Source organism: Neolamprologus multifasciatus, chromosome 20, assembly GCF_963576455.1.
Source record: "Neolamprologus multifasciatus chromosome 20, fNeoMul1.2, whole genome shotgun sequence".
Taxonomy (NCBI): domain Eukaryota; kingdom Metazoa; phylum Chordata; class Actinopteri; order Cichliformes; family Cichlidae; genus Neolamprologus; species Neolamprologus multifasciatus.
The window spans coordinates 6,130,123-6,152,830 of record NC_140458.1 but is presented as its reverse complement, the minus strand read 5'-3'; the positions used below and the strand labels follow the sequence as shown (position 1 = coordinate 6,152,830).

Here is a 22,708-nt window from a genome sequence, read left to right as displayed (position 1 = left end):
TCCTTTTGTTCAAAGGCTGGGTCAAAATCAATTTATGGGATGCACTATACTGGGCTCAGTATATTAGATTCTTATGGGTTCAGGTTCTGTCTCCACACGTGAAACGAAAAAAGGAAGAAGGAAGAAAAAGAGATTCGGTGAATTTTCAACAATGAGCTGTTCACATTACACTGACAAAGTACATTAAGAATGCAGCCTGATGGTGGGGGGAAAAATTAAATGGGATTAAAGGTGCAGTTTATAGACAGAATGACTCATTATTTTGTCTATTGCTTAACAAGTCTCACATTATTTAATTACATTCAGTGTGATTCTATTTCACTCACTTCAAGAAGTAATTTTTAGGATAAATACAGAGACGGAACGCTGAAAATCCCATCTATCAGACAAGTTTGAACAAAATTTGATCACGTTCCTTAAATTGCACATTAGATCACATATTATATCACTTGAGAAGGAAATCAGTAAAGTGAGCCCTTAATGGCAACATAAGAAACTGCACTTGAATACTAATTCAAAGCAAATTGTCCATCTGATAAAACGCACCACACACCACATGCTTATCCAGATAGCCACTAAGCAAGATCCATTTGCAAGAAGACAAACAATGCAACATTTATTGAGTTAGGATACAACTAAAGTAAATGTAAAACCCAACCAGAGGGAAGGAAAAAACATGTAAGTGTATGATAAGAGCGGATAATAGAGCATTACTGTTATAATGACATATCATTTCCCTGCCCCCCCATTAGGAGCTGGACTCTATTTTTTTTTCTTTTTGCTTTAGTAATACAGACAATGTATGTGCTTTGTGATCCCTCGCCGCTCTACAGTGGAGGGATAGAGAGATACCGAGGTGCTAGATGCTGCTCAGCTGCAGTGATAAAGTCAGTAATATCACTATCTCACCCTCCTCTCTCAAGAATTGCTATAAACCTATTTCGAAAATTGCACCCATATATTCAGCGAAGACAGTGAGCTCATCCCGGTGACAGTGCAAACTTTTAGGCTGAATTATGCCCGTGTCATTCAGAGGGGTTTATCAACGAGGGTCAATAACTCAGAGACCCAAATCTGAGATAGGCCAGCCCAGTGCCTCTTCCCTTAAACTACAGGCAGCTGGTGTGCTGCCACGGAACAGCCTGCTGCTATTGCTCAGGACACAAGATGGTGCCCAGTCGCACTACTACAGCACTGGAAGCTCTACAACTCCAGCACAAACAGACACGGGAACACAATGTGAAATAGGGGGAGTCATTACAGCTGAGACGAAAAAAAAACTGTGACAAGCTAAGGCTGCGCACGACGGTGAATCTATTTGTTAAACTGCTTTGGTTAAGTGATCAATTATTCAAAATTCAAATAGCATTAGAGTAACAGCTGAAAATCACAGCAGGGGAATTTTTTTTAAAACGTTTTGCTTAACGAATGTATTAATATAATTATAGTTTATTTCTGATCATCAAATAATCAACTAATTGCAAAAAAAATGATTTTTTTCCAACTAATTCCAAGTAGAGTTAATAAGGTCTGTAATTAATTTAAATAAACAACAAACATATTGACTTTTTACATCCAATTTTCACATCTATATATAATTATTCACTAAGCGTAGCTGGCACTCAGATAATGTTTAACTGGATTAACCAATTAACCAAGTACTTTGGTGAAGTTTTGGAAGACGTGACACATACTTACATATATATGAGTTAATGAGCTGCTATTGTAGCTGGCAGCAGCAAAATAAAACAAAAGCACTCGTGTGCAGACAATCAACGATCACACCAGGCTCACATGAAGTGTATGGATGTGTAATGTCACTTGACAGTTGACACATAAAAAAAAATTAACTAACTCTGTTGCCTTTAGGCAAGAGAAAAAGAAATCAAGATCTTGGTAAATAAAATTTCAAAATTTTAACAGGTTCTGAGGCCTTTTTAAGGGAAATGAATAAATTGTTTCATAACCTGCAGACACGCTAATTCATAATGCACCGAATGTGTAAGGAAAATAAATCCAGGACTTGTTTTCTCGTTACAAACAGTCCGTGCAGTATGTGGCTTTCTTTTTATTTTCACAAGAAATGCAGATGTCGGTCATGAGACATGAGAAGCGTTTAACTTTGCTCTTTCTTAAATGACCTTAACAACCACAATGACTCAACGCTGACAAACACCGAAGATGCAGACAAACGTCTCTGCTTTTCCAAAGGAAATCTCGTGGCACATTTGCTCCAAAGCTCAGCTTTATCATGACTATACTAAAACAGAAATACACGACGCCGTTTTGCACCATCCTAGGCTCAAAACACATTTCACCCTGACACTTATCTGCAATTAGCCATGTTAGATGTTTGTCATGTGCAAACACTTAGCAGAATTTGACATTCATTTGATTCTAATGGGCTTTTCAGTAGGGGTTTCTGCCTGTAGGATGTTGCAGTGCAAAAGCCTGAATGTTTGCAAAAAAAAAAAACATTTGTCACTTGAGGACAGAGTAAATTGGTAACATTTATTGTTAAAACAGACACTTTATATTTTCCTCAGTAGGATTGCAGTGTTCTTTTAAATTGGGAGCTTTTCAGTAGGACTTTTTAGCCCTGCTTTGTCTGCAGTCTGAAGGGTGATATCACCTGCAGCTGTTTACAATTAGCTGAATTGTGTCCCTTTGCAGCGCTTAAGTTTTACTCACCCTCTTTAAAAGCTGTATTTTCCAGATGGCCTAACATTAAGTTCCTTTATAGATGTATATATATATATATATATATGTGTGTGTGTGTAATCCTGGAGCAACTTGACCTGCACAGCCTAGAGTAACAATTTTATTAATATAAAGAAACGTGGAAAAAGTTAACCCATTTAAAACAGTTTAATTGGCTCCGACCGCTCAAACACTCTAACAAAAGCGCAGCCTCCGCAGCCACACAAAGTGTATTAACTTTCTGAAAAGGCATTATATAAATGCACAGGTGACACCACGTCCACCAAAATATAACCTGCACTCGTGGTGAAAGAGGCACCGGCTGCAATACACAAACTACTTTGCTGCACCAGTCAGCATTAAAAGTGTGCTTGGGTCAGAGTGATACATGCCCACACTCTCTCTGCGTAGAGTTGAAGCTGCACCATAAAAGAAACCGAGGTCTATCAGACACCCACAGCCACAAGCTATTTTGCATCTTGCAGACCTCAGATGACAGACCGTTGCATGAGTTTCCACACGCTTGCTGTAGAGAGGGATAATTCTGTTATCATATGTGGCCCAGATTTGAAGCCAAACAATACGGATGAAGTTCTGAGCGCTCTAAATTCACTAGTGAAAACCATCAAGTGCCATCTTTGAGATTGAGCTGTCGCGGTGACGACACGAGACAAAACGAGAAGTCTTCAGATTCAATTTTGTAATAATAATTCTTTTTTCTTTTTTTTTAAATGTCTGAAAACAGCTTTTCGTGATTAATAATTTATTACGGTCGACTTCCTGTGTTTGGTACAAATCTCAGATTTGTTATTAGGAGCTAGAATCTCACCTCGTATTTCAAGCAAAACACAGTGCTGTTTTTCTAATACCTGTTAATGTGCTTTGCTGTTAAATACAGGGAAACACAAACACAGCATTCTGGGTGTAAGTATAAACTCCATGAATGGTGTGTGGGATGCTCGCGAACTGTATATACACACTGCTGCATACGCCTGTAGGGCAGGAGTGCATTCCAGTGTGTGGAGCGCTCTTTATCCAGCCAGAGGTGGAGATGATCCTCTCTCACAGTGGGACCTTTCCTTTGTGTACATGTGTGTTTAGGGTTGTCTCGGCAACTGAAAGCCCGCTCCTTCATTGGGCAGGGCCTCCCCACCCTGAGCACTGTCGTGCATAGCGGAGGGCAGGATCCTGCTAGTGGAGCTAATAGTCTACCTGAGGTTTAGTTAAGTAGGCGCATGTGTGTGTTGAGTATATATGGCATCATCAAAGTATGCCAATAATTACAGAGTTGGGTTATTACTGTACGCGACTGTTATTTTCATTAACATTCATTTCCTGTCTCCGGTAAGAGTAAATACCCACCCACCAGCTTAATCACAGGTTTATTTCAAACCAGTGCAGTTATCTCCATGATATCATCAAGCACTCATAGCTTAGGAGTGAATGAAATGTTCATTTTATGAGAAACAGACCTATGGAAAAGACAGGTAAATACAGCTTACAGTGAAATTGGAGTAATTGAGCCTAACCACGAGCTAGATTTATAACAAAATGGATTGTCGTACTGATGCACACTAAAGTTTTAAGGAATCGTATTACAATAACATTAACGACCCTGGGACTTCCTCTTTTTTTTGATATGGCATGATACTAATAACATGGAACTGGCCATGTCCAAATGGGAGCATGTTTGCAGGTCTTTGCAGATTTACGTCGCATTAAAATGCAGGCAACCTTGGCAGGAAATAAGAGATGGGAAAAAAGCCAGCCTTTCATCATTTTCCCCAAATCAGAGGAGGAAATGAATATGGATGCCCTCAGGCGTGAGGGGAAGGAAATTCAGGGGCTGATGAGGTCCCTAAAGGATGCGTCTGGACAGTACCGGAACTTTTCAGCTGGGTCGCTGCCAGGGTGTGAGGGCTGCCACGAAGCATGTAAGAAACACATGCAAACACAACTGTAACGCATGCAAAAAGCCAGGAACGACTCAAAGAAAGAAAGCATACATACAAAAAGGTTGCGCGCTCAGAGGCTGATGAGTTAAAGGCCCTTGCGACATCTCTCTCTTAGCGAGCTAAATTTCAATGAGTAGAAATGCGACTGATACAAAGAGTGTTTTTTTTAAAGACACAAAGATGTCAATAAGCTCCAACTAAAACAGTCCCGTGTGGCACCTCAGGTTAATTCTCATATTTCAGCGGGACAATCTGAAAGTAGCTGTGCAAACACTACAAAGTCACCCTCAGTCACAAGTCTCAGAATGAAGAGATACATTTTGTTATCACACTCTGTAAATAGTCGTAAAGCACCAACGAGTGCTATTCGCCTCGCTGTGCCATGTGAGGATGTGGCAGGCGAGGCTTTAGAAAAATAGAAGTGTTTAGACACACTGAGGCAGCAGCCGAAGATCAGACTTAGCCTCAGTGAGGCTGGAGAGTCAGGACGCCCCCTGGAAGTTGGGTAAAACTGATCCGCCACATCAACAGCTAATTCACTGAGGGAGACGGGAATTCCTGGTTAGGGATTAGAACAGATTTCAAGGCGGAAAAGTACATGCAGTATGTAAAAGGACTGAGCTAAACTACATTTCATAAGATGAAATTACAAAATAAGATATGGATGAAGTGTACTGCAACAACTCTTCATAATGATGAGGTTACTTATGGGATGTTTAATGCCATTTAAGCATGCAAGGTCATTTGCGCCATCTTCCTGTTGCTAACAGCTAGAAGTACTTACTTAACTACTTTCCAGTTTTCTTTTATTGTTATATCCATTTTCAGTCGCTGTTTGTTTAGGTTTAGGAAATATTCATGTCGTGGGATAAAATGGGCCCTATCTGCACTCCGTGTGGTCACAATGGCAGTTAGGCAAGAACAAGATCACGGTGCGCTGACGTGAGAGCCAAACGTACATGAAAGAAGACGAATGATTAACAAACTTTGAAAGGACTTGCGTAGGTTTTTGGCTCACATGGACAGATGGTGTCACATCCAGGAGGCGAGGGAATATGTGGACGGAGTTTGCAGAAAGCAAGGGAGTATGAGAGGCGAGGCTATGCAGAAAGGAGGTGCAGAAGGCTCAAAACAACTTCTTCAAAGAAGTTTCGAAGCAGATGTCTCTTTTCACTGCTTTCGCCTCCACTACACCACCATCTACACACACACACTGATTAGACAGCAACAAGGGCAGGGTGATGTTGACCCCACTCAAACCGCAAGCCAGTGCTGTACCAAAGATTATAGATTACTTGAAGATCTCGCACATATGGAAAATACCGGCTGGCTTTCTTCGGTGACTGTTGCGGGCATGTCGAAATTAAAGTGGGAGGAAAAGTTGTGTAAAATTAAAAAATGCTTGAAACGTATATTTCTGTCACTTCAATAGACCGAGGAAGATCGCATCAGGTCTGAAAACCCCAAACCTATGAAAACAAGCAGAAGTCACAGTCAAGTTTTCTAAAAAGTTTGGAGAATTTCCCAAGATTTTAACCACGTAAGCATCAGCCGGACGGACCACCTTAAACACTTTGTTTTTTTTTTTCAAATCAGTGTTGAAAATTAATCAGTCCCGTCTCAATATTTCACAGAGAGTGCATCATTTTCATGTTTGAGAAGACTACAAAAAAATCTCATGGGAGCTTACTGTGTATTTTCAGTATTTAAACAGTCGATGACATTCTTAAATAGATATAAACCTAAAAATGTCATTTTTTAATCTGGATCTCCACACATGTAATGCTGAGCCTTCGTTTAACATCACAATCTATGCAGTTACAACATTAACTAATGTTAGCTCTTTAGCTATAGTGCAGATGGGGAGCTGTCAAAAGGATCACTTAGATGACAACTGATATCTTCAGCTTTAATTAGTTAATTAATCAGACATGGCTTACTTAGTGTGCCATTAGTACCATGAGCAACTGCAACTACAAAGCGGTCACCTTTAAATACTTTTGGACAGAATCAGGGTAATATAACTATTTTAAGTCAGCGTGGTTTGTACAATATGGAAGATTTTTTGTAGTAAATAAATATTCACTAATAGGTGACCAAATCAAAGGCATGTCTTATTTATTTTTTTAATATTTCTTTGACATCAAAATAATATTATATTAATGTTAGTATTTCATCTATTGAATTGCTTTTCACTCTCATCCAGGTCAGGTTTCCACACAATCAAACTCTCTATAATACTGATGATGGAGCAGGTTTCCAGATTCATCACTGACCAGCTGCTGTACCGCTGTGTCCTGTGCAGGTCACTCTGTATTAAAGTCAGGGCCTTTGGCTAAAGCAATGATCTGTGTGTGACCTCTGTTACATTTTAGGGATGAGTGAGTGGGCCCCGGGCGACAGTTACCAGGGATACAGTACGCAGCACAGAGAGGACATGTCAGTCACCAACACAGGGAGCTGCAAGGACAGGTAGGTATTCACATTGAATAGGAGCTGGGTATAACAAGAAGTAGTTTTGACACAAGGACAAGTGACCACACAGACGGAGCAAAGCCGTGCAAATGGAAAATATTCGACAAGATTCATATAAACGCCAGTTTAATAAGCAGGTTTAAAATTGACAGCTGGGTAGTCTTAGGTGTCAAGAATAAAAGTTTGGAGCTCTGGACGCAATCCAACAAACGCTTCGAGCTCTTTTAGACTTTCTACGAGCACAAGGAGTACAAAGAGACAGGCGTGAAGACACACAGTGAGAGGCGACTACACCGGACAAAATGTCTTTAAGGTTCCCAATAGACTCTGTTTCACCACACCGAATAGCTTTGCTGACTGCCACAGCACTGACCTCCCACTGACACAGAGAAAATGACCACTTTCTACAACTTTAAAATGGCTTGGGGGGGTGGGGGCATGAGAGTACTGAAAATACAACAGACAATTGCTGACTCAATGTTTGTCAGGATATGGGAGGGAGGAAAACGTGTCCTTGACACCTTAAGCGGTTTTGGATTGAACACAACTTATTTTGACAGTTAGTTCTATATCATTGACTTTTTTTTTCAGCCAGACACACTTCATGACAAAAATAAACTATTCAATATTAAAAAAAACAAACTAAAAGAACGAGAAGAATAACCTCGCACGTGATGTCCACTTGTGACGACGACCAGGTGCGGCCAGGTTTCCTGCGCTGTGCACGTGTTACCATTATCAACCTAATGATAAACAGCGGTAACACAGCGCCATTATTTTCTACACTCCCCGAGGTGCAATGCAGGCCTATTAGATCCTTAAGCTGATCTGTCTACACACACGCACACGCACGACCTCACACGCTAAAAGCCATAAAATACGACTGTAACATATCATACTATTATAGTTTGCTTTTAGAGGCCTCCCTGTCACTCTGTTAATCTAAAGAATGCTGTTCTGGTTTACAAGTAACAGCTGAAAATCCGGCAGAGAAACACGGTGCCGACCTGATGGACAGGAAGACTTATGGCTGGCCTGGCTAGCAACCTCTTGAATGTCTGGGCTGAGATATATGATGAACAGGCAAACGTGGGAGGACGTGGAGTCCCTGGAATTCTTGCAGAGGGGGCGAGCGTGATGAATCTGCATCTGCTCCTAACAGTACGGCGAATGTGGACATACTGTAGTTATCATCAGTGAGGTCATAAGTGGTGAGGTTATGCGTTTGGTGGAAATGCGTAACCTTGAAAACATGAAAAAGAAGGAAACGCACGTCACCGGCGGCCGTGGGTTTTATTGAAGCTAAACCCATATGCCCGCAGAGTTTCTAGGAGGCAGTCGCCAGCTGGACGTAGTATACTGAAAGCCAGACTTGTGCCGTTGCTCAATCAGTTGCGGGCTTAGCATCATGAAATCTGGGTGACGATGACATCACCCCGCACTCGCATGAACCGTTTGTGTGACGTGTCAGTGCAGTTCCTCTTTGTTTGCTCTCAGTCAAGACACAGTTGGACCATAATTAGACATGCTGCTTCCTGTACAAAGACTTCCCTGTGTAATATTAATCATGTGAGGATAAAGTTGTAAATCCATCCTCTGCGGAAATTCCCCCTCTTTCATCTACTCTCAAAATGGCTTCTTTTCTCTTATGGGAACAGAACGTCGGTTTAATCAGATGTTTAATCAGATGTCAGCAATTTGAGAAGCTGCGCAGGCCTCGAAATCTGAAAACGATAAGGATTTTAATGTAGCTTTTTTTTTATTCATCCAAGTCTATCAAAGAAAGCAAACAAACAAAACCTCAGAAGGGTACTTAGAGAGCACAGACCGATACCAAAGCCAGTGCCTAGTCTCCCAGTTTAAAAGAAAGTGATGTGGATCCAACCCAAGAAGTAATAGGCTGTTTCTTCTCCCATAATCCACCTCTCCCCCAGGTTTCATCAAATTCGGGCGGGTAGTTTTTGCGTAAAGCAGCTGACAGAAAGACAAACAGACAGCGCTAAAAATCAAATCACACCAACTTGAGAATCTGCCCCGGTGACCTGATCCTCACTGTTTTATGATACTGTAGAAAAATATTATGAGTAGATTTTATGTGGTATTTAGTGAAATTAGTTCATCTTCATGGAATATCACAGCATATAAAATGCCGCAGAATAATATTTTTGGTTCCCTAGCATTCATTTTCTTCTCTAAATTATACCATTCGTCATGCACTCATTACAAAGACAGTCAATTTTGAACCAATTCCAATTGCCTTTAATTTCTAACAGAAATAATACAAGATGCACATTTTTCATCTGCCTGACATCCATTGACTTTATTATTGTATGAAAATGCCAGACTGTGGCTGAATAAACACAAAGAAAAGTCAACATTATTCACATTTATAGATGAAGTATATTGGTTGGTGTTGCACTCTCGGCAAAATCTATCAAAATCAAAGTCAAATGAAGTAAAAACTATTTTTAATCCTCGTGCGAAATTCTAATACTTGTTTATGTAGCGCTTGAAAACTTGTTTATTTCAGGCACACACACACAAATGCTTGAGATTAACTTAAAGGCAGACTGCAGGTAGCAATAAGAAATCATTGCTGGTAAGTGCACACAGACCAAGCCATAGGCTACAACACTGACATGTTGTGTGCTTCTCCTTAATCAAGTTGTAAGTACAACAGAATTATTCAACATTCATCATGGATACCTAAGCTGTCACTGCTGTTTAATGAGTATCAATTAAGCTGTTTCAACAGACTAGCTCAGCACATACTGTAGACACAAACAGGCAGGCACAGCCCTAAGGAGAAGGTTCTTAACACGATGCCGTGCAAGTCTCAGGTACTGTTTAGGTACAGCAGTAAAGCTAAAACAAAGAAAATGTTTGGTATTTTTACCAAGCAATGTCTCTTAGTTTTATGGCAAACAGGTAAAAAGTATCTGCTTCCAAGGTTTTTTTTTAAACACTTGTGTTTTTCTGATTTTTTTCCACTTTTGGAGTCTCCCGTGATGATGATGGTGATGCTTTCAAGAAGGAAGTTCTTTCTTAGCGCTCTGTAAAGATGTACAGGATGCTTAGGCTGTGGCTAATATTACTCAGTCGACAAAAATAGACAAATTTTATGTATGTGGAGAAAAATGAAGCGCTTTACTGATTGGTTTTTATTTGACAATATTGTTTGGGGACCGTTTTAATAACGCAAAATAGAAATATCACCATAATAATTTAAAAAAAACACACGAAATATTAGTTACACAGTAAAGTGGAAACTTTACTGTCGTTCTTTATTCACGACCGCGTTTAGGTTTCAGCCAATCTGCACCTCAAAGTGTCACGGGGCCGAATGGTAATGTGTTTAATAGAGTGCATGATCCACTGGACCCCCCGCCACGAAGAAAAAACAAACTCTTTATTCCTGTCACTTTACATTCAGTTTGACATTAAAACGCGTCTACTGCTAACAAAAATTGTCAAATGAGCCATTCGGCATTTGAAAGCTGTGCTAATTAGCAAGCTGAAGTTTCTACTCCCCTAAATCAGTGTTTCTAGTGCGAGAAGAGTTTGTTAGATAACGTCACTGAAAGCACTAAGAACACAGAATCACGAGAGTGCTGTCTGGTTTCTAATTCAGTGGGACTAATATGAGTTATTATTTCACCACTTTACATTATGTGTTTAATTTATAATTTAAGCTTTCTGCATCTGTAACAAGTAATACGTAAGATGACCATTAAAATCATTTGATTAAATCTCGTTAAACCGTCTGATAGTCTAACCAGTGTGTGGTTACTCAAATATAAAACAGTTTGACGACAGCAGATTATTTTGGGATGTTTTGATCGTTTATAAAATCCACAAAAATCCACAAAAATTCAAATTATATTATTCCATCTTAACTGTGGCCAGGTCTTTTATTGCTTTTTGGGCATTCGGTCCCTGCGGTCATGCCACTGAAACACATCGGTATAAATTAGACAATTTAAGGTGTTTAAATGCAGTTAATTATAGAATGAAGATTACAAAATACCTCCAAATGACATTTCAGCTTGTTTTCCACAACCGAGTCTATATAATGTGTATTAAAACGAAAAAGATCAGAAACACAGGAATCATTTTGCATTCCAATACGATGGAATAGAAAATAGGCTAATTAACTGATTCATTTGAAAGTTTACCAAAGACATTTAAAACGAGGCAAGAAAATTTCTCATTACAAATCTTGATTGGCAATAATAAGAAGTGTGAGTTAATTCTATTTTTCTTTGTCTGCCTAACAGTAACCGAATAGTACAAAATGCGAAAGCCTCTGCATGACCCCCGAAGAGAGACGGACGATCACAGGCCACCAAGGTCAACAGAGCCGGCAGAACATTGACTTGATTCATCAAATTAGCTCCTATGTAATTGTGCTGCATGACGACTCATAAAACACGTAGGCTGTAAAGCTGTCAGGAAGCCATCAGCCTCGTGGTAAATGAAGTTACACGAGGTGCAAGGTTCACAACTTCATGCAGTGCTAGAGTAAAGTGTCCAGCAGCAATTCCTCTGGTCATAACCTCAAAGGCTGTGGCACAGGTGTGGATTTCAGTCAGGGGGGGAGGCACAAAAGGTGCATCCTCTATTTTGAAGAAATGCATTTGCACAGACTTTTACTTTGAAAAAATACATGTAATGCTACTGAGAGTCCACAAAGAGGATCACAAAACAAAGATACATATGTGCCACATGTTTTAATCGTGCAGAGATTTTTAACATGAGCAGAAATTTTGCTCATGAATAGATAATCATGAAATATGAACAGGTGCCACATGCACGTTAAAACTATTTGATTCCCCCAACAAAATACACCAAAAAGGACAGAAGAGTGAATCAGGCCTGTATTTGGAGTGTCTTAGGATTCAGGATTATTTAAACGATGACAAATAATTGCAATTTATTTGGTATAGTTGTTAAAATATGTATTTTGTTTATATAAATAAAGGAAAAATCCCTTTACATGAATGCAGAAAATGGAAAATTTTGTACATAAAGATTTGCTGGAATGCAAAATACGGACTGTTTGAAATTTCCTGTGGCAGGACCACCAGGACCTTGACTAATGTGTCCCATCCAGAGTTCAAATGAAACCCATGCCCACTGAGCCTGGCTGTATGCCAGTATTTTTGAATTTTGCTTGTGATGTGTAGCTCAGTAAAGGTGAAGGTAAACCCAGCCACTCAAAGTAATTAAATAAAAATGAAAACAAACAAACAAAAAACCCAACTAACATAAATATGTAGATTTTCTTGTGACATTTTCATCTTTTTTTGAGTTAATGAGGTAATTACCACTTAGAAGTATGCATCACTGTACTTATTTGGTGTGTGTTTGTGGGTGGTATGCTCTACACTGTGGATGAATGCTGCAAGGTCCAGAGCGGGCCTCTTGATAAGGTTCTGGGTTTGCAGAGCAGATTATGGACATTAACGATGTTCTGTCATTCCGAGCTCTTTGTTTTTCTCCCCACGGGATATTTAGTGTCTAGCTTACGATTTGATTATCTTTGAGTCGGAACAGCTAACTTGTAAAAGCACGGGTGAAGTTGCTGAGTTGATGACCAGCACGTGTACATTTTGACATTCGTTTCGACGTGAAAAGAAAGCTCCTAACGCAAGAGCAAAAAGTAATGAATATTAATTCCACTAATTAACTTGATGAGATAATTAGACACATTACCTGTCCGGGCCTTAAGTGTTGGAATAACAATGCTGCGCGTTTATTTTTGTGTTTAAGAGACGGAGAGAGAGAAATAGTCACTGAAATAGTTTCAGTTAATGAGCATTTGATTTTAGCTGGAATCAAACAGCCGAATATTTTTTTTATTTTAAAAAATATTTCATTTTTAATAAATACAGCTGGCTGCCTATTTTTTAAGCTCTGCCAACTTATTTTGGTTTACAGTCTCAGATTTCCTTAACCTTTGCCTTCCTTTGTTTACGTTTAGCTAAATAAATACATATACTGGCAAACACTATATAAAAAAACAAGCAGCTATAAGCAGCAGCGATGCTTGCGAACACGTCGCATATCAGGGAAACAATCACATCTCTATCTACTGCTATCGAAAAGACTAATTAATAAAGACTTGATAAACAATTTTCCAAACCTCCAGAACACCTGAACGCATATTTAGTGGTCTGACCTCTCAGAGGCTCGTGGAGCATGCACTGTGAAGGCAGCTTACCTTTGTAATTGTTACAGATCACACCATTAGCACAATATTGTCATAGCTCCTGCTCCTGCAGTCAGTAGCAGCCGAGGGTTAATTTGCATAATAAATCTTAATTGAAGCTCATTAAGGATTTGATAAGAAGCAAATCAGGTACACCGCGGATAACTTAAGATTAATGCTTTCGCTTTTTTTTTGACGCTTGCATATTGAAGTGAAATGTCATATTCATTCATTACTGGGCATTTTACATCACTGTAAGATAAATGATATAAGTTAAAGTAAACTTTTAACGCAGGAACCGGTGAAAAACATCTAAATGGGGATCTTTCTCTACTTGAAACGATCAGCCACGTTGCTGCTGAGCTAAAGCAGCGCAGGAACCCCAGATGGTCCCCACCCCTGAAACCTGAGCAGATGTGATTTTTAAATCTGGAGAGGACCTCTTTTTAAGAAACATAATATGTTAAGAGCTTTGAAAAGCCTCTCAGGTTAGGTTAACCTGATCCGGCTGTGATTGTATATAAAAACCTCCTAACCATATGGCCAACACGTATGCTCTCTGACTGACTACACATGTAGGTCAACAACTACAAGATGGATTTCTTCACTTACATCTTCTCGACTCTGCGTGGACACAGACGATGTCCTGACAAAGCGGCATAAACTATGGTAGGAATGTATATCATTACAATAATACGAAGCATATGAGCTGCAGTCCGCTTTACCATAAACCATATAAGACACACCATACCTCCTCTGTGTAATCAATACCAGGTCCTCAGTGCTACTGTATTGCATTCTTATCCTCTAAATCCACATAAATGAACAACCAAAGCTATAAAGTCTCCTCCCTATTTTCCTCTGTAAATCATTACATCTTTAGGGACCTGGACAAAATACCATAACATAATTTCTTTTGTACTTGGAATGTCTAGCAGAAATAATGAGTTTTAGCCTCCTTGCAATAAACTCTCCCAATATTCCAGTTATTGTCAGACTTAATGAGGAAAAAAAAAAAAAAACATAACAAGAAATAGTCTCTTTTCTGCAGTGATGATCACATGGAAACATTATCCACATGAATCACCCCAACGGCATATCAAATTGTGTCATTTGCCTGGAAACTAGTGCAGGTCTCTGAGGGAAGGCAAGGTGAATGAGCAGTTGCTGTAGAGAGGTGCAACACTGCACAGGCACTTGCCTTGAGACCAATCATAACAGGCTGTTTTTTCCACACAGGAGAGCGCGGCGCGGAGGAGAGAGATCACTGTGCTGGAGGGCACAGGAGTCTTGGTTCTTATCACCTAGACAGTGCACCACACTGTCTGCCTCTCACGCAAACAAAAGCCTTCCCAAACTATTAGCCATCTACACCTGTCAACTAACTAGCACACAGGAGAAAATGCAACGAGATCACGCTGGAACCACCTGACTTGATCCTAACCCCCCTTCCCTTTTTTTCCCCCCACCTTGGCGAGAATATACAGCAAGAAAACTAGCTGATGAGGAGAAAGTTATTAAAGGATATCTCTATGGGGAGCGGCTGCAAGTTAGAGAATTGCAAGCTTTGCAACAAAGTGTGCACATAGAGTCGGGTTTGCTCGTAAGAAAACAAAATTTCAAGGCTGGATTTGATCAAAACAAAATATTTGCCCTGCTGAAAGAAATTCACAGAGATATGGTGCATAAAAACACACTGATTTAATGAGTGCTAATGATAATATCCTTTGGTAACTATTCAAACAAGAGTTTTGCACTCCGAATGAGCACTGTTACAAAATGACTACTACATATTTTTTATTATAAGGGGATGTTTTTGATCTTATTCTGCAAAAACTTTCATTATCTTCTGTATCAAAATGGCAAAAAAGGCACATGGAGGCTTTTTTTTTTTTTTAGCAGTAACAATCACATGATTTCCAAGGCCAAGAAGATGGTTTGCCTCATTGTTGCCATGCACTGTGTCTTTCCTCTGGAAAACCATGTAAGATTATGGGGTGTACTCTGTAAAAGGGTCGGGCAGTCACCATATGTTGAGCCATGCATGGATTCCTAACTTGTAGCCTGATGATGCAACCGTATCAAGTATGGGGAGAAGCTCAGTATGTCAAAAAGCATTGTTTGCAAAAAGTCAAATCTGTACTCTAGAGTCATGGTCACAGGATAAATATTCAAAAGCAGACATACACGAGATCAGTTAAATTATCGAAAAAACTTCAATCTAGCAAGACCATCGTCCCTTTTAAATCTTAATTAGTCAAATAAATGTAAGAAAAATCACAGAAAAAGAGGCTTTAGACAAAAGCGAGTGAATACAGAGGAACGAGAGCAGTAATGGGGTTTTAAAAAAATACAATAAGACACTCTTGTACTTGCTGCCATTTTCCTCGCAGTTTTTGTCATACAAAATGGACTTCCTTTTTCTACCTAAACTGGATAAACAACATCTGCCTTGATCGTAGGATGTTTTCTGAACAAACCACTTAGGAGGAATTTCTGCTAGCCAATTCCCACAAGCTGCTGTCAGTCACTAGCTGGCACTGCAACACTTAATGCCTTTGTCTGTTCTCCAATTTATCTTGTTAACAGCAAATTGGGCTAACAGTTTGAGGCAGAGCGCTATTGTAAAAAACAGAAAGAGGAATACTCCCACGGCCGCAAAATAACATATGGCTCCCTTCACTCAAAAATGCATCCCGTGCACTTATAGGGCTTTACGTTTACACCATATATAAAGCCGATACACAAATTTTATCCTGGAATCTGCAGCCTGATAGCCTCGGCCTTAGTGATGTTTTCTCAGTAATAAAGTAAAGGTTTAGTGCATCCTATCCCGGACTGGTGAGTAATTGGCGTTTTAAATTACCACACAAACCCTGTATGTAAAGGAAGTAAATCAGATACAACTGTGGTCTCACATTTACAAATACGCCTATTAATAATACAATCCCCAGTAGAGAATGCAAGAGCCCTGAGTGCGGCGTGTCCTTTGAATAAATGCTCGAGCTGGAAATTGCGATTTTTTTTTTACCCCCTCACAACACCTTGCAAAGCACTATTTCCTACCAAGGGGGGGATACTGCGTCTTTAAGAGCCCTACAAAAAAATGAAACCTATTCCTTTGCATCTTCCATGCTCTTATTTCAATACTCCTCTCTCCTTGTTCCCCCTCCACACATCATTAAACATATTATTATAACATGACTGTCAGCCTGCGCCTCTCTTCGCTCCATTCTTGCTCTGCCAGGTAATCAATTTGTCGTCACTCTCTGTAACCCCAGTAAAGTCATCAAGTGAAATGAGTTACAGCTGCAAAGAGCCTTCAAGAATACAGGAGGAAAAAAAAAAAAGAAAAAGAAATGCGAGAAAAATGACAACACAGCCCAGGAATATTCCACCGCTTGATAGCACATCCCAGGTCTTGAAGATGAAATATTAATGCACAATTTGTTTATCTGCAGGCCCACATCTCTCCAGTGCCGAGCTGTTAATTTTCTATCGGCACAGACAACGGATCAGTCAGTCATGAACTCTTCACAGCCATTACCGGGAGACATTTTGATTAAGTATTCCTAATGTAGTGGATAGGAAAGAATGAAAACACTCTGCCTGCCAACTTTTGATTGACCATTAAGCCACTGATGAATGTGCCTGTCAAAGAGGAGACAATTACCTCAACAATGAAGAAACTCTTCTGGAAGGCTTATTTCTCTATAGGGCTGACACATTTACCAGAGTACAGGCGAGGCAGCTGAGAGCGTGTAAAGGGATCACTTAGGCATCTACTCAAAAGTTCTCTGAATAAAACTGGGGGCATTGTTTTTAAGAAAAGAGGGCTTTTGGCGACTGAAATGTGGGAAAAATATTTAGTGTGCGACTGTATGGCACCGAGTGTCTGTGTGTGTGTGTGTGTAAACTGAGAGTGTGCCGGGCAGATAAGGGTCTCAGTATCTTAAGCGGGTATAAAGAGACGCTATTATTGGCAGCGAACAATCACCATCTGGTTGCTACATCCGCAACCATAATAAAGACTGATAACTTCTCAGCACACCACAACCAAGTAATTGCATCCTCAAACGCTGAAATACCCTTGATCAATCTAGTTTTAATGCACCGGCTCGATCGTAATGAGGCAGCCTTTTTGGGAACATTATAATTTACATTAAATAGCACAATTGCTAACGCTGCTTAAAAAGTGGTCAAAGGTCATTTGTGACCTTTTTGTGTAGTTTAGATTTTTTTTTTTAAATATCATAAGCGAAAATTAAGTTTAGTGGTATTTTTTGAGGGGGGTCCTTTGGGATAGAAACGCTGAGATTCAGCTTGCCTACAGTGCTGCGTTAAAAAAGAGAAGCTGTAAACACAAACATTTACAAAAGCGTTTCACAACTAACATGCTGGCCTCCAGCACACACCGCACGGGCCTCCATATAGCGCCGTTTGTGTGCTTTAACAAACAGCAGAATGTACATAAGCATTTGACTAGATTACCCCGCTTCACAAAAAGTAAAAATGTGTGTGTTGTGGAAGTGTGCACATCCTGTTTTGCCTGCCAGCAGCAAGGATGGAGTGTATATGGGTGCCTCTGTGTGTGTGTGTGTGTGTGTAAGAGAGAGAGAGAGAGTGTGTGTGAGTGAGTGTAACCCATTCTCCATTTGTCCATAAGATTATGAAGAGTTCATACAGAGTTCATCTGCTACGGATCCAGCAGCTCCACATCTTTCAGCCCCTCTCCACACTTCATGCGGGTCAAAGCAAATGCAGTGAGAGAGGGTTAAAAAAAAAAAGTATGGGCAAAGAAAGTTTCTGATCAATGAATGAATAAATGCCCCTTGACATGGTATGAGTATTTTTTTTCTTTTTTTGGAGGGGTGGGGGGCACCTAGAAGGCTTTATTGTCCTTCCTTTCCCCCCCTTTCCAGTGTTTTCCATTATTAATCTAATTAATCATCCCAGAAGTGCTCTTAAAGCTGCAAGTCTTCCTCTACTGTTTTATAACATTTGACTTTTTACAGTAATTGATACCAAAAACTGGTGTCTGAGGTCCCTGATGAATCCCCCTCACTGGGCTTCTAGAAGGTCCCGAGTGAAATGAGAATTAGTTTCATTTCCGTATTATTAAATTCACTTTATCTGCGTTCACGTTCTTCTCTACAGGACATAGTAACCCATAGCCACATGTACATTTATAGAAAACCTGCTTTGATGGGCTCCTCGGGACAATCTCTTACTAAACGGAAGGATCTGATTCGTATCTCTTCGGGGGTCCCACATGATAAAAGTTTGAAAGGGAAACCCTGTGTTGTAGACACGCTATATTCGCAGAATCGTAAAACAAATATCGACAAATCTCACACTCATATTAAAAACAGGTTCTTTTTTGACAAAAAAAAAAATCTCTTACCCGCAGCCCGTTTGGGTGCCTGCTGTTTCCTCCGTGGCATTTTTTTCTGGAGTCGCAGTTCACTACTGTGCCCAGGTGAAAACTGAATGCGGTCTACGATAGTCCATGCATAGACAGAGAGTGTGTGTGAGTCTTTATTGTGGCTCTCCGACTACTTCAGTCTCTCTCACTCTATAAAGAAAAATCCAGTTAGGAATCGTTTTGAGAGAGAGCGGTGGAGGGGGGAAACAGATGTTAAATCGGGATCGTTCTTTCACCTTCTTCTTCCTCCTACGGGCTGCGAATCTTCTTCTTTCACGATCCGTTTGTGTCCATCAGTGCCACATATGTTGATCGACGCGTGTCAGTCAGTCCCGCAGGCTGTTTTCGGTGGCTAAAATGTGTTAGGAATGCGCGTAAAAAGCGTTTGGTAATGGTACAGTATATTACGCACGGTGCAGGCGAGGGGAGAGGCGATGCCAGCAGACATCGATCCATAGAACAAACTGAACATTAAAAACTCCTCCCTCCTCGCCTGGACTTGATGATGGCAGCGAGACATTTGTTACACTAGATAACCATGAGTTTATTAAAGGAACAGAGGCCAGAGAAAAGAGACGGGAGCACAGGCTGTGTGCTGCTGCTTTCTATCACTCTGTGCTCGGCGCCTTTTCATGCAGCTTTTCTTGTTTTTAGAGCCTTTCCTGCAGCTTCCGCTTTGCTCGCTGGATGAAAGACAAGTTTGTAAGATCTCCAGCAGATATGAATGAACTGCCGCAGACACACGGTTATTGTGTGGGTTTGACCGAGTAACTCGCTGAATGTTGGAATAAACCTACTTATCTGAACAGGCTGCTTCCAAAAACAGTCCGCTCTTTGCAGGAGTATCAAAATGCACAAAATTGTTTTGTTTTTGTTTCGGTTAATACTTTCCAAGCTGAATGCAGTTCTGGAGGCCTGATGTAAAAATGCTTTATGTGCGTTGTAAATGCTTCATAAAGTCCCCATGAACGTGTAATTGGTCTGAGATTATGTATGGCCATGTCGATGGCACTGTGGATACTCAAATTACAAAAGGGTCCTGAATCGATAATTACAAAACACACAGTAAAAGCTGACATTTCAGGACACTGTTTACATAAAGATCACATTAGACTTAGTTCCTTCCTCTTAGCTCTCTAGTCCCTCCTGTATCTCTGATTAATCTTCTCATTATGGCTACAAATAAGAGGCATCAATCCAAGTGAAAACATGACCAACTATTTAATTGAGAATTACAACCTACGAATATTTTCACTAGAAATTAATCTGCCCATTATTTTCTTGATAAAGTGTATGATGAAAGTAAAAGCAGCAAAGCTACAGTGACACAGACTTTTTGTTTGAGTGTAGTCTGCAAACTGTGAGGGAAAAGAGTAAAGAAAAAAATGCTCACACTGATGTAATCACATGGCTTATTTTCTTTGACCAACACTCCAAAATACTACAAACTTTACTGTCTGAATAAAACAAAGAAAATCATCACCACTGCTAACATGACATTTTATTCTACGTCTAATTTGATCCCATTCTCTAAAAGTGACAAAGTGGTAGGAAAAAAAATATTAGTAGCTCTGCTCTACTTCCAGGAAGGAGGTTTGTATGTTGCCAGATTTTTCTGAGACAATCTCAGAAGGCATTTTTAACTTTATTCACTTTAAACCGAACATTTCTTTGCCTTAATCCTCTATTACTAAGGAGCATAATAGTAAAGACTCTCTTTCTCTTTAAAAGCAACTCGTGACCTAATCAAATATGAAGTTGAGTTGATGGATGACTTCATTTCAGAGAGACAACACCCCTCTGAGATCCAGGCTCTCCCCGCATTACAAATGGCTTCCTGATAATATTCCATCACCCTATTTTGTGTCTGTCACTCATTTCGCCAATGATACCAGAGACCTCCCGTGAACTCTACCTGAACCCGTGCGATCAATCACGTCTCAGATCAAGCCTGAGCCGTACCTGTCTGACAGCTCTTAACACCCTGTGTGTACACAAAGCATGCATGTGCGGTGACAGCCGTTACACCAGCGCCCACCACAAACTCGCCTTATCTCTCCCAGAATGGCCTCGCTCCGCTGCCGCCTGCACCTACCGAATCCTGTATCTCCACACCTTCATTCACCGAGCTGTAAAAACAAAAAAGTTTCTGATCAGCGCTTGTGTTTACAGCTTTTTACACACCGTCCATGCATGTGGATCTGGTGCTGGAGCATGACTGGCGGGTTAAAAAAAAAGTTTCTGATCAGCGCTTGTGTTTACAACTTTTTACCTACCGTTCATGCGTCAGTAGCGCACACATGCAGATGGTCGAATCTGCCATCCTTTAAGTCTTGATGAGCTTTTTTCTTCTTCTCGTGTTTGCAGTTTTTATGCCTGGATACCCGAGGATTTTCCAGGATACAACTTCAACAGATTTCACTTAAGTGTGATCCGCCACTGTAACCGCATCTGACAAACATATATCTTGTTAGTGCTTTTTCACAGCCACCTGTGGCTCTCATTACAGTGAAGTTAATATAGAGCACGCATGCTGAGAAACTAGACATCAAAAAAAGGGAAAAAAAAAAAACTTGACTAGTTTTCGACGACAGGCTTATAAACCGTAAGTGGAATTAAAATCATATATCAAATTTACTGCTGAAAAAAACAAATCTACAAAACTAATTGAAATTCTTCCCAGTTACACAAGCAGATGTTTCCCAAGCTGGAAATCGGATCTTAATTCAGTAAATCTTTCGCCTCATATCTCATCACGAAGCGAGGCTGCGTCTCCGACAAAGAACAAAAAACAGAGTTTTTGCATTCTTGAAATTTTTGTTTCAGCTTTGACACCCATGTAAATCCCGACCAGTCAGCTCCGAAACCAAAAATGTGCCCACATTCCTTGGAAGTCACCCATAGCACTGTTTTTTTGGAGTGTCAACAAAAATCAGTCTTTTATTTATTGTCAACAAAGAGGCTCAACAAAGTGTCTTTTGACTGCAGCCAAAGTTCTGACCTCTCATAGTTTTTACTTTGAGAGGGTTTGAAGCATCTTCGCAGTCTATTTTGGACCATTCAGAGCTTGTCAAACACAGCTTTTGGAGTGAAGTTAGAGGTTAACCTTGAACGGTGTGCCTCACATACAGTCGGTGTTGTAAACTGAAATAAAACTGCATAACAGACAGCTGTTAGGAGTTTCACATGTTTGATATCTGTGTCTGAAAAAACAGTTCTCATTTTTTTCAAAAAGAACATTATACGATAACCGTGACTCCCGATATGGATCTAAACAGCTAAAATAAATAAAAGTCAGTAATACTTCACAAGCTACTAATTTAAGCAGAATATATAGCTTGAAGTGGATTTTCAGTTTCTCCTAGCCAACTGGAACACTTTCACATCTTTCAGCGTGTTATTTTGGTCTCGCCTCATCATATGCATCTCAATAAACACACTGTACAAAGGAAGCAAATAGCAGAGACAAAGTAACTGCTTGGACAGCACAGTAAAGCCCTGAAAGCTAAAAAGGCACATATTTCCCACAGGAGATGATATAGGCCAGACAAGGGCTTAAAGGATAGCGAATACACAACGTTAATGCTACATCGTTTATCCTGAGCGCGTAAAGACGCAACTGTTTCCTAAATCTCATAATATACATATGTTGACTGTGTTTTTACAGCTTGTTTTGCTGACCCAAAGTGACCCTATTTGTTATGTTTAATATGCCCAGAAAATGAATGGATGTCTTTCAAATTCCCTGATTTGTTTCTTTGTGAAACTAATGGCCTTTAAAGAAAATGAATCGCAACTCTTTGGTTTGAGCCAGTGCAGCGAGATAGAGGACAATACTGCAATTAAGACATTTTATTTCTTTTTTTTCCCCCATCTTTGACATTTGTGTCCGTCTTCTCCCACTCTCTAGCATTTCAGATTTATCTAATTGGCTGCATATGA

At 40.0% G+C, this 22,708-nt stretch overlaps 1 protein-coding gene across 5 annotated transcripts in view; it reads right to left on the bottom strand.

The window, feature by feature from the left end:
• Positions 1-22,708, bottom strand: part of tshz2 (teashirt zinc finger homeobox 2) — a 126,665-nt gene that overhangs the window by 42,550 nt on the left and 61,407 nt on the right. For 4 of the 5 annotated variants that reach the window (XM_085146225.1, XM_085146224.1, XM_085146223.1 and 1 more), the window contains 2 exons: positions 21,043-21,217; positions 18,746-20,895 (listed from right to left, as the gene is read on the bottom strand). In XM_085146225.1, coding sequence (XP_085002351.1) covers positions 18,746-18,785 — 40 coding nt within the window. In that variant the 5' untranslated portion in view covers positions 18,786-20,895; positions 21,043-21,217. The remainder of the gene's footprint in view (positions 1-18,745; positions 20,896-21,042; positions 21,218-22,708) is intronic. The other variant, XM_085146226.1, reaches the window with a different exon arrangement.